This window comes from Solanum stenotomum, unplaced genomic scaffold (assembly GCF_019186545.1).
Source record: "Solanum stenotomum isolate F172 unplaced genomic scaffold, ASM1918654v1 scaffold33356, whole genome shotgun sequence".
In the NCBI taxonomy this organism is placed as follows: Eukaryota; Viridiplantae; Streptophyta; class Magnoliopsida; order Solanales; family Solanaceae; genus Solanum; species Solanum stenotomum.
Window position 1 is genome coordinate 4,323 of NW_026032409.1, and position 12,800 is coordinate 17,122.

General features: G+C 35.2%; 1 protein-coding gene across 1 annotated transcript; it reads right to left on the bottom strand.

Annotated features, from left to right (window-relative positions):
• Positions 1–1,624: 1,624 nt before the first annotated feature.
• LOC125852280 (MDIS1-interacting receptor like kinase 2-like) lies at positions 1,625–12,661 on the bottom strand. Its single transcript, XM_049532012.1, has 3 exons — positions 11,446–12,661; positions 2,266–3,888; positions 1,625–2,172 (listed from the first exon to the last, which is right to left on the bottom strand). The coding sequence occupies exons 1-3, from the start codon at positions 12,620–12,622 to the stop codon at positions 1,826–1,828; spliced, it is 3,147 nt and encodes a 1,048-aa protein (XP_049387969.1). The 5' UTR covers positions 12,623–12,661; the 3' UTR covers positions 1,625–1,825.
• Positions 12,662–12,800: the final 139 nt, after the last annotated feature.

Sequence of the window (12,800 nt, forward strand, 5' to 3'; positions counted from 1 at the left end):
GTGAGTAAAATAAAATCAACCTAATTTTGTAAAAAAATTCTGATCACATTTAATTCAATGTTTCAATTAATGTCCTCTTTTCTTATAAAATGTGTCATTTATTTAATTATTTTCTCAAAGTTAATCAAATATTGTAAGTTATTATTTTTTATGTTAAATCATTATTTTCCTAAAAATAGTCAAATATATTTTAGTCAAGTCGCAGGTCAACCGCATGTTAGCGGGTACTTCGAATGCTTAAACCCTTCACGAAGTGTAAATTGAACCCCGAACCCCCTTTGGTATTTTCAAATGATTTTTTCTGTTTAAATCTTTGAAAATTATAAGTTTTCTTAATTTCTTTAAATTAAGTGGCGACTCTTTTCTAAGTATTTTCTGAAATTGTTTTATACTTAGAACATTTCAAATATTGATTTTTCTAAGGTTAGTAAAATTACGGCATAACAAATAGTAACTAAGACACTTAAATTGAAACGGAGATCAAAGTATTATTTTGTGTCTCTATTTCTTAGCTAATAAGGCATATTAATTATACGATGTAGAAAGGGTTAGATAAGATTTGATCGTGTAATTAAGTAAATTTTGCCATCCATTAAACTTTTGATCTAATATTAATCCCATTCTTAGGAAAAGTTTTCATTTTTTTCTATTGACACTAACAAATCCCCTAATATGTGCATTGTCTTAAAATATACGGCTAGTAAAAAATTGATGGATAAATTTGAATATAAAATCTTAGATATTTCATGTTAGAACGCCATCAATGACAAAGAACAAATACGAGATGATCTGTTCATAACAAAGATATGAATTGACCAAAAGTGAGGCAGATTTATAAATGACAATTAGCATATATATATTTGAGACGATTTATTAACGAAAAATGTATGAATGGACATGAAGTGTAACAAGGGCACGCCATTCATTAATAGCAAGAGCAAATATTTAAAATGTTGTCTTACAAATTTGGTTAAAACTAAAATCAAGATGACTAAGACCCTGGATAGACATATTTTATGTTTTGTTAAGTTAAAATAGCTTTTAAGTAATTTTGTAATGTGTTTGAATAAAATAAAATAAAAAGTATTTACAAGCACTTGTTTTTAAGTCAAAGTAACAAAAAAAAGCCAAAAGTCAATACAAACCGTCTCTAATAGCCTTTTGGATGGACTTTTTTAAAGTGTTTTTAAACCAAAATAGCCTTCAAGCATTTTAAGCACTTGTTTTATAAGTTAAAAACACAAAAATAAAAGTCAGAATTCCTAACTTATGTTTTGTGGCTTATAAACCAAAAGCTATAAGCACGTCCAAACAGACTCTAACGCCCCATGAGGTTTTCCATGTAAGGCAATTTATGCGGAAGCTATGTTTAAAAATAACAAAGAGATTTGTTTCTCTAGTAACACAAGTGAAATATTTCCAGTATCTTACAACTACAGACTCTGTCTAAATTTATGCATACATCCATGATGTTAGTTTGATACATAATACTCTCTATTTTCATCTTTAAAATATCGTTGTTTGAAATGCATTGCAGTGTATTACAAGTATTACTATATCTTTAACTTGTTCATCTTTAGCAAACATAAAACTATTTTTATTAGCACTAATTGGAACAAGAAAATTGAAATATTACATCCTATTTGATATTGTATTACCTCTAGTACAAGAGCTCAGAATCCTTCAGGTTGAAACACTAAACTGGATAAGCACAACTAACAATAAAATACACAAATACTAGTCCCAGTAATAATAGCTTCTTATTCTTACTTCACAACCACTTGGTGTCAAAACTTGCTTCTTTTTTTCACCATACATAGACACCTTACATCTCGGGGACGCTTTTCGCCTTCATAGAGGTTATTTGAGAAACAGGTGGATCCATTGACAACATACTGGAGATGAAGTGCATTGTTGGCCTTGATTTTGGAGTTTCAAGCAAACATGAGCTTGCTAGCTTGATGATAAAAACCAAAACCTCTTTTACTCTATCTTCAGGATATGGAAGGCGTTCATCTAGCAAATCGCTAAGCTGCACATGATCTCTGGTCGATGAATTTGCTAGCACAGTAATGTAATCCCCAAGATGCTTTCCTTTGATTACCTCCAATGCTAATACTCCAAAGCTATAGACGTCACACATTTCCGTCACCTTCATTGTATAGGCAAGCTCTGAAACAATAAAGTTCCAAATGAGATAGAAACAATATAGACTGTGCAGAAATATCTCATGAACTAAAAAAAGGATAAGAAGTTAGATCTTACCTGGTGCTACATAGCCATATGTGCCTGCAAGTGCAGTACAATTGGATGAGTCTGGCTTGAGAATCTTAGCTATGCCAAAATCTGAAACACGAGCTTCATACTCGGAATCAAGCAAAACATTACTGCTTGATATGTCTCGATGAACAATCGGGGGTGAGCAATCATGGTGCATGTAAGATAAAGCATAAGCAACACCTTTGATGATATTCACCCTTGTAAGCCAATCCAATTTCTTGGACTCTACTTCATTGCTCAAAATACTAGACAAGCTCCCCTTCTCCATGTACTCGTAAACCAAGAATGAGTGTTGTGCATTTGAACAGAAGGCATAGAGTTTCACAATGTTGCGATGCTTGATCCTTGTCAATGACCTTATCTCATTCATGAAGCTTTTGCGATGGGTAACCTCAAATGAAGAATGAAGTCTCTTCACAGCTACATTCTCAAGCGTTGGAAGCTTTACCTTGTAAACGCTTCCAGATCCTCCTTTTCCGATGCAAAACATTGCATCAAACTCCTTTGTGGCTTTTAAGATATCCCAGTACAATGCATTTCCATTTAATGTGGATATGAAAATCAAACCATCAACATCATCACTGGAATCCCTTCTTTCAACGTCTCTAACTCTCCTTCTTTTATTACACATAAAGAGAACACCAATGAAAGCACAGAGTAGTACTAGTGCTCCCATAATAGGAAGTACAGTGATGAGGATGAGTTTATGTCCCTTCGCCATTGAGTGCTTCTTCACAATAGAAGATGGCCTTTCGCAAGGTTGGAATCCAATCACATTGCCACAAAGATCTTTATTACCTTCTAATGAGGCATTCATGAAAGCTTTATTATTAGGGATTGGACCTTCCAACTCATTGTATGACAAGATAACATCCTGCAAACTGGTCAAACTTTCAAATTCTTCAGGAATACGCCCAGCAAGGCTGTTGTGGGAAAGATTCAAGTTTGCCAAGTCCAGCAAACTAGCTAACTGAGCAGGTATTTCTCCATCAAGAAGATTATAGCTCAAATCAAGTACACTAAGATGAGTTATCCTCCCTATCTCCTTTGGAATTTTCTGCCCAAACTTGTTACAACTCAGGTTCAAGTGAAATAGGTGCTGGTAATCTCCTATAAACGTTGGGATCGACCCATTCAATCTATTGTTTGACAGATCTAGGGAATCTAACTTTGTCAGTGCCCCAAGTTCTATAGGAATATTGCCAGAAATATAGTTATTTTGCACAGAAAGCTTAACCAGAGAGGTTAATTTTCCAAATTCCTTTGGTATCCGCCCAATCAAATGATTTGCTGAAAGATCAAGTCCCAAAAGACCTTTGATGTTTCCAATCTCTGGTGGTATGCTACCACTAATGTTATTTCTGGCTATCTGAAAATCAGTCAATTTCTTGCATTTCCCCCAGTTTCTGCTGAGTTCACCATGAAAATCATTATCACTCAAATCAATGAAGTAAAGGTGTGGATGGACGCCAAAAGCTTCAGATAAATTCCCAGTAAAACTGTTGTTATCCAAGCGAACTCTTTTGAAACTCGAGCACTTGCTAAAGCTTCTTGGTATTGGCCCTGTCAGCTTGTTACTATTCACCGTGAAGTTCTCAAGTTTTCCACCTTGACAAAGATACTCAGGCAAATGGCCTGAAAACTGATTTTCATCCATTTCCATTATAACCAAGTTATCCAAATATGCAAGATCTTTTGGAATAGAGCCAGAAAGTTTGTTGGCACGGAGATACAGAAATTGCAAGTTTCTCAAATTGCCAAATGAACCAGGAATAGGACCAGTAAGTTGATTATTGGATAATTGCAGATCATTCAATTTTTTCAGATTCCCAAAATCACTAGGAATGGGACCAGAAAGTTGGTTGGAATAAAGGTGCAAGAGTTTGAGCTCAGTTAAGTCACCTATTGTTTTGGGAATTGGACCAGAAAGATTGTTTGTCTGGAAGCTTAAGTACTCAAGTGACTTCATTTTCCCAATTTCATCAGGAATGGGACCAGACAAGTTATTGGAGAAAACATAGAACAATTTTGCATTGATCAAGTTACCTATTTCCGGAGGAATATGACCTGTTAATTGATTGCTATCAATATAAGCTTCAACAAGATTGACAAGTTTTCCTATTTCTGAAGGAATGGAGCCAGAAAGCTTATTATTATAAAGATACAAAAAAGACAAATTGTTCAAATTACCCAATGAAGCAGGAATTGAACCACTAAGAAAGTTAGAACTCAAAGCTAGATCAGTAAGAGACCTTAGGCGACCTATTTCCCTTGGAATGGAACCATTTAATTGGTTGTCAAATATGTGGAGGGTCTCAAGCTTTATTAGTGAGCTGATTTGTAGTGGGATTGTGCCCGAAATATGATTGACAGACAAGTCAAGGTAGACAAGATTAGCGAGCTTACCAATTTCAGGTGGGATGGTGCCAGAGAGCTGGTTCATACTAAGATCAACATATTCAAGAAAAGGGAGTGATGAAAATGGAAAATCATACAGTGTGCCAATGACACTAGCATTTGTAATATTCAACCTGTTAACCCGACCATTAACGCATACAACTCCATACCAGCCCCTGCATGCATCAGAACTCGTCGCTCCAATTCTGGAAGAATTCTTGGTAACAGCAGGACTACTTAGTGTCCATGAAGCTTGTAAGGAATTGTTCTGGTTTAGGAATGTTGCTTTCCATTTAAGAAGAGCAGTTGCTTCCTCAGTGGAAGCAAAAGTTATAACTATGAAAAGATATAAGAAGGGAAGGATATAAAATATTGTGGGAACCATCATCAAGGCTAAATGATTGATTGTTTTTGGTTTTGTGATGAAGTTGTGCAGGGTATAGTTGTATAAATATTGTAATGAATCACTATAATACCTTGTTTGAATGGTTGTTACCCATTGTATTGCATTGTATTGTTAGTTTGAATATCATTTTTGTTTTGGCTGTTATTTAAATTTTATTGTATCGTATTGTTTAAATCTATGATTAGGTAACTACTAACAGTCTCATTTAATGTAACGATCGGTTTAGCCTGATCGCATTTTTTTTCTTCTCATTTTGTCTTTTACTTATTATTTAATAATCCTATTTTATTCTTTACCCTACATTTCTATAGTAGTTCTACCCCTCTCTTATTTTTTTTATAGGTTTATCATTCAAATTGCTGATGTATGACATTATGTAACGATATAGAACAATACAATACGATACAACACAATACAATAGATACATTATGAAACAACACGTAACAACCATTCAAACAAAGTTTTATAAGTGTTGGTGAGTCAATAGCATTTATTTCTCACCTTGTGAATTACGTGTAGAACGACTTCAAGTCAATGGTCTCACTATCCATGAAAGTAAATACCAAAGAAAAACAAATGTTTGTGGAAACATTTTAATTGGCCAGGTTTAAAAGTTGTGGAAATATTGGGAGATTTTCTATCATTTTTTTGGAAATTTTGCTAGTCTTTGGCATTGACTAACAGTTGTATCATCTTCATGGGCCATATTGGGTGGAATTATTGCAAGTTCCGTTAACATCTACTTACTTGGAAAATTTCAACGGCTTAATTAAGTTGGAACTGCAGAGGTCTCTGTTCAAGGGACAGTTTGAGAAATGAAGGGTTGTCCAACATTTTTCTTTTGCATCTACAATTAGCATAATACATAAATATGTCCGTTAACTTAGTTTTAACTGACATAGACCCTCTAATTTTAGGTATGCAAGAATAAACGCTTAAATTTGTATAAAGTTGAACAAGTAGACACAGATCAATGTAGGACCAAATTGTCAAGCTAAACACATATTTCTACTTGTTCAACTCTTTACAAGTTTAAGGTCAACTTGTGCACACCAAAGTTGGAGTTGCGAGAGTGGGATTGCTTGCTTGAGAATTTCATTGCCGATTTGGTGCTCGTTTTTGGAATCTTAATTGAAGTCTTTAGCTTTCTATAGTTATAATTGTCAATTAGTTCCTTTCGTGTGTCTATCTTCTATCTCTTTTTTCTTATTTCTTAGAATTAGGGTTTACTTCGCTATCGATATTGCATCAATGGCTTCTAGTTCTATAATAACAAGGTAAATGAAGTAGCAACAATTTATCCATATTTCTGCCTGTATTGTGCTTTTTCTTCTCATCATGTGTTGTTTAGCACACTCAATAGCTTCGACACTCTGCCTGTCATTTTTTGTTTCTGCTTCTTCATATGCTAAACAATTCATAAATTCATAAAATAATTCATAAATCACGAGCCTTATTACCCTATTGAACCACCCTACGCTAAAGGACTTTAACTAGTTGCAGAAAATAGGGATCAGCAATATCTAACAGTGAAATGTGGTTTGATCAACTTCAAAAAGATGTTGTTATTAGACTGTTATCAATGTGATGCTGCTTTTGTGGCAAGTTCTTAACATCAGAGAATGCAGCTTTTTGCTTTGATGCTTAGTGGGGTGAACCAGAGGGTCCAATCAAGTGGCCAAGAGAAGAAGCAATCTCACTACTAAAAAAACAATGAATACCGACCTACAAATATCGACTTTCGGAGGTCGATATTCCATGAAATACCGATCAAATACCGACTTCACAGCTTAGGTCGGAAAAAGCTTGGTCGCTATTCATAATTCAATACCGACCTCTGGAGATCGGTATTTACTGACCTCTCGAGGTCAGTTCTAATTTTAGGTCGGAAAATTCATTATTTATTTTCCAACTTCCTGAGGTCACTTTTATATATTTGTTTATTTTTTATTTTTATTATTTCCGTCTTCTGAATGTCAGAATATTTATTTCTCATATTTTGAAATACCGACATCTGGAGGTCGATATTTGTTAATTTTTAATTTTTAATATTTTCGACCTCTGGAAGTCGGTATATTTTTATTTTAATTTTTAAATTCCGACCTCTGAAGGTTGGTATTTTTAAACTTCATCCAACTTCAAAATAAACTCCATCCAACTTCAAAATAAACTAAAAATAGGATCAAACAATTCCAAAAATATAGAAGTCTAAAATGTCAAATAGATACAACTACTCCTCATCACCCTCACTCTCCTTTCTTCCCTCTTCTTCTCTCTGTCGGCTACAACAGCAAGCTCGGCATTAGGGTAAGATATCTTACCCTCCATTGCAGATATTGTCTCTCTATCCCTACCATCGAAGCTTGAGGATAATGAACCACAATACCAAGACTTTTTCTTCTGATACGCCTTTTCTGTTAAGCCGTAGATTGAACCTCTAATCGGTTCACCTGCACTCTGTTGCCAAAGATTCTCGTTTTCTAAGCGGTCTGTTAGTTCAATAATGATAAAATTTTATTTCAACAACTAAATAACATTAACTCTAACTAGTTTTGAATTATTTCCGCCAACTAAACCAAAATATTTCAAATAATGAGTAAAACTAACTAGGGGTTAATTAAACTTTATTTGAACTAATTCCACCAACAAAATCCACCAACTAAACCACATTATTTATTTGAACTTATTTAAACAACTTTTTAACTCTAACTAGTTTTAACTTATTTCCAATAACTAAATTCACCAACTAACCCACATTACTTATTTGAAATTATTTAAACAACTTAACAACTTTTTAACTCTAACTAGTTTTGACTTAATTCCAACAACTAAATCCACCAACTAAACCACATTACTTATTTGAACTTATTTAAACAACTTAACAACTTTTTAACTCTAACTAATTTTGACTTAATCCCAACAACTAAATCGACCAACTAAACCACATGATCTTCATCTCTTTAGCTGAGATTGATGTTTGTCTTCACAAAGTAGCTTGACTTGGCAACGACGGTTGTGGAAATGGATGTGATATCAATATGATGGACGCAAATTATTAGAAAGTTGGATTGTTTATCTAAATGGAAGGATACAAATAGGAGCCCATCGACCTCAACTAACTTGAGATTAAGGTATAGTAAATTTTACTGTCGATATAGTGAATCAACACTTTGTATCCCTATATCTTGCTTAAATGTTCTGATTACCCTACTCAACAAAAATTAGTACAATTATCTTTTGTTGGTTAGATACATTCATGTTCTTGAGGAATGCTAAAAATTCTAAATGTCATTGGGTTTGGATTTCAGTGTATTATAGAGATACATATATATTAGCAGAACTCTACACGCACATAAGAAAAAAAAAACAATGACGACATGAATTTAGTCTCTTTCCCAAAGTACTGCAATTTGTGAATTCTTGAATCCACTTGTAACAAACCCAATAGCAAGATCAACACAATTCAAATTCAAACAACCGATAAATCTATTCGCTAACTCGTAATTGAAATTACAAAGGAATTTAAGAACTAAAAGGGAATTGAAGAACACACATAGAAGAAAAGGATGAGAAGTAGAACTCAAAGAAAAGGGATGAGAGGACTAGACATTTTTTTTTCAACAATTTGCATAAACCAATTTTGCTCTCCCAAGTCTCTATTTATCAACCCGGATCCCACAAATAGCCACTTAATTCGGATTTGGGCTGCTTTGTCAATACTGGTCTAGGCCCATTCATAACACCACTCGAGACGAAAACAACAGAACAACAAAGAACTTGATTCTCTATGAACTGAAGCAAATATTTCTAGTAGCTTACAACTAGAACATACATCTGTTTGAAAAGAGGAATCTATGCATACAATGTTCAATGATATGTTTAGTTTGATACATAATCCTCTCTATTTTCATCTTTAAGATATCATCTTTTTGACATGCCTTACAGTGTGTTTCAAATTACAGAAGCATTCACAGTTCAAGATTTTTCACGAGTTAAAAATTAAAATAACATCAGTAGTACTTAACGAACATGGAACTTGCTTTTATTACTTAACATCAGTATATAGTATACTGTAATTTGTATATATTCTAGAACAAAGGCTCTGAGACCTTCAGGTTGAAATAAGTAATCTATATAAGCAACTCAACAATACAGAAAGGCTAATCTTAATAATATTTTGCTGTGAAAGTTCTGATCAACATACTTGTTACTTCACAACGACTTGGTGCTGAGCATAATCTTTTCCATACCAGGGCACCTTACATCTCGAGGAATCTCACTTTCATGGAATCTGATGATTGGGTGGATCCATTGATAACATATGGGAGATGAAGTGCATTGTTGGCCTTGATTTTGGATTTTCAACCAAACACGAGATTGCTAGCTTGACAATGAAAACCAAAAACTCTTTTACTTCATCCTCAGGATGTGGAAGGCGTTCATCTAGCAAATCGCTTAGCTGCACATCTCTTGTTGATGAATTTGTTAGAAGAGTAAGGTATTCCCCAAGATGCTTCCCTTTGATTACCTCCAATGCTAATACTCCAAAGCTGTAGACGTCACACATTTCCGTAACCTTCATTGTATAGGCAAGCTCTGAAACAATAAAGTTCCAAATGAGATAGAAACAATATAGAGTGTGCAGATATAGTTCATGAACTAAAAAAAAGGATAAGTAGTTAGATCTTACCTGGTGCTACATAGCCATATGTGCCTGCAAGTGCAGTACAATTGGATGAGTCTGGCTTGAGAATCTTAGCTATGCCAAAATCAGAAACTCGAGCTTCAAACTCGGAGTCAAGCAAAACATTACTGCTTGATATGTCCCGATGAACAATCGGGGGTGAGCAATCGTGGTGCATGTAGGATAAAGCATAAGCAACACCTTTGATGATATTCACCCTTATAAGCCAATCCAATTTCTTGGACTCTACTTCGTTGCTCAATATACTAGACAAACTCCCCCTCTCCACATACTCGTAAACCAAGAACGAGTGTTGTGCATTCGAACAAAAGCCATAGAGTCTCACAATGTTCCGATGCTTAATCCCTGTCAATGCCCTTACCTCATTCATGAAGCTCTTGCGATGCTTAATCTCAAATGAAGAATGAAGTCGCTTCACAGCTACATTTCCCAATGATGGAAGATTTACCTTGTAAACGCTTCCGAACCCTCCTTTCCCAATGCAAAATGTTGCATCAAACTCCTCTGTGGCTTTTAAGATATCCCAGTATAATGAACTTCCATGTAATGAGGATATTGAAAGCAGACCATCATCTTTGTCAATGGAATCCCGTCTTTCAACGTCTCCAACTCTTCTTCTTTGGTCACGCATAAAGAGTAAAGAGAGCACCAGCGAAAGCACAAAGAAGCACTAATGCTCCCAGAATAGGAAGTACAGTAATGAGGATGAGTTTAAGTCCTTTCGCCATTGAGTGCTTCTTCAGCATTTTATTGACAAAGAACCATCATCTTCCTCATTTTTGAATGAAGGAAGTGTTACAAGAATTGGAGAAGAAACAACGAAGAGGAAGCCTCAGATTTCAGACAAGAGAAATGCTTCCTCTTCCAAATCAAAGTATAAATCTGAAGCTGATGTGGAACAATCAGGGCCTTTGATCAGAGATACAAAGATGAGATCATGGCCATTGGATCAGAGGACACCTGTACAGAAAAGGGAAGCTTCCAAGAAGCTCAGCTCACGTGATAAACATGTGAAGGAATAAGTTTGTTAATTTTGTACAAATAAAAGAATGACAAGTGTATAGTTGGTTATTTTCTTTTATTTATTTTTCATTTAATCTCAGTTGTAAATACGGGTACATATACCAAGTTTTAGGGGATATACAAGATCAGAAAATTTCCAATCCTTCTGCTCAAATTCTTTCANATCTATTGTCTGATAGATCAAGGTAATTTAACTTTGTCAATGACCCAAGTTCCATAGGAATATTGCCAGAAATTTGGTTGTTTTGCAAAAGAAGAGTAACCAGAGAGGTCAATTTTCCAAATTCCCTAGGAATCTTCCCAACCAAATGATTGGATGAAAGATCTAGTCCTTGAAGCCCTTTGAGGTTTCCAATCTCTGGTGGTATGCGACCACCAATTCTATTTCTGGCTATCCGAAGATCAGTCAAATTCTTGCATTTCCCCCAGTTGCTGCTGAGTTCGCCATGAAAATCATTCTCACTCAAATAAATTAACTGCAGCTCCGGATAGATACCAAAAGCTTCAGATAAATTCCCAGTAAAACTGTTGTTATCAAAGCGAACCCTTTCGAAACTCGAGCAGTTGCTCAAGCTTCTTGGTATTGGCCCTGTCAGCTTGTTATTATTCACCGTGAAGTGCACAAGTTTCCCACCTTGGCAAAGATTCTCAGGCAAATGGCCTGAAAACTGATTTTCATCCATTTCCATCACAACCAAGTTGTCCAAATATGCAAGTTCTTTTGGAATAGAACCAGAAAGTGTGTTGTTACGGAGAAACAAAGTTGTCAAGTTTCTCAAATTGCCGAAAGAATCAGGAATCGGACCAGAAAGTTGATTAGTGGATAACTGCAGATCATTCAGTTTTTTCAGATTCCCCAATTCACTAGGAATGGGACCAGAAAGTTGGTTGGAATGAAGGTACAAGAGTTGGAGCTCAGTTAATTCTCCTATAGTTTTGGGAATTGGACCAGAAAACTTGTTTGTGTTTATGCTTAACTCCTCAAGTGACTTCATCTTCCCTATTTCAGAAGGAATATGGCCAGTTAATTGGTTTGAACCAAGATAAACTCGCTTGAGATTGACAAGTTCTCCGATTTCTGGAGGAATATGACCAGTTAAGTTGTTTGTATCAAGAAAAAGTTGAACGAGATTGACAAGTTTTCCTATTTCTGCTGGAATGGAACCAGAAAGATGGTTCTCATACAGACTCAAAACAGACAAGTTGTTCAAATTCCCCAAAGAAACAGGAATAGAACCATTAAGAATGTTAGAACTCAAATCTAGCTCAGTAAGAGACCTTAGGTGACCTATTTCCTCCGGAATGGAACCATTTAATTGGTTGACAAAGATGTGGAGGGTCCCAAGCTTTGTTAATGAGCTGATATGTGGTGGAATTGTGCCCGAAATCTGATTGGTGGACAAGTCAAGATAGAAAAGATTAGTGAGCTTTCCTATTTCAGGTGGGATGGTGCCCGAGAGGTGGTTCAAGCTAAGATCAAGATAATCAAGAAAAGGGAGTGAAGAAAATGGAAAATCATAGAGTGTGCCAATGATACCAGCATTTGTCATATTCAACTTGTTTACCCTACCATTAGAACATGTAACTCCATACCAGTCCTTACACGCATTAGAACTCGCCGCTCCAATTCTGTTGGTACCAGCAGGTCCACTTAGCGTCCACGAAGCCAATAAGGTATTGTTCTGGTTTTGGAAAGTTGCTTTCCATTTTAGAAGAGCAGTTGCTTCCTCAGTGGTAGCAAATGTAACTGTGAAAAAATATAAGATAGTAAAAAACTGAAGGAAATTAAAAATTGTGGGAACTATCATCATTGCTAATAATTAAAAGATTGTTTTTGGTTTGTGATGAAGTTGTGCAGGGTTGTAGTTGTATTTATATTGTAATGAAGTATAACTAAGTCTTTGTAAGTCAATGGCATTTAGTTCTCAGCTTGTAAAATACGGGTAGAGTTAGAAAGACTTGGAATTATTCACTAGTCTTCTAATATGT

Coding starts and splice junctions, on each gene's coding strand:
- LOC125852280 (XM_049532012.1), bottom strand. CDS start 12,622: ATGATGATAGTTCCCACAATTTTTAATTTCCTTCAGTTTTTTACTATC. Junction 3,889..11,445: donor GCCTGAGAATCTTTGCCAAG/GTGGGAAACTTG, acceptor ATCTTTGTCAAG/GTGGAAAACTTGAGAACTTC. Junction 2,173..2,265: donor ATATGGCTATGTAGCACCAG/GTAAGATCTAAC, acceptor TTATTGTTTCAG/AGCTTGCCTATACAATGAAG.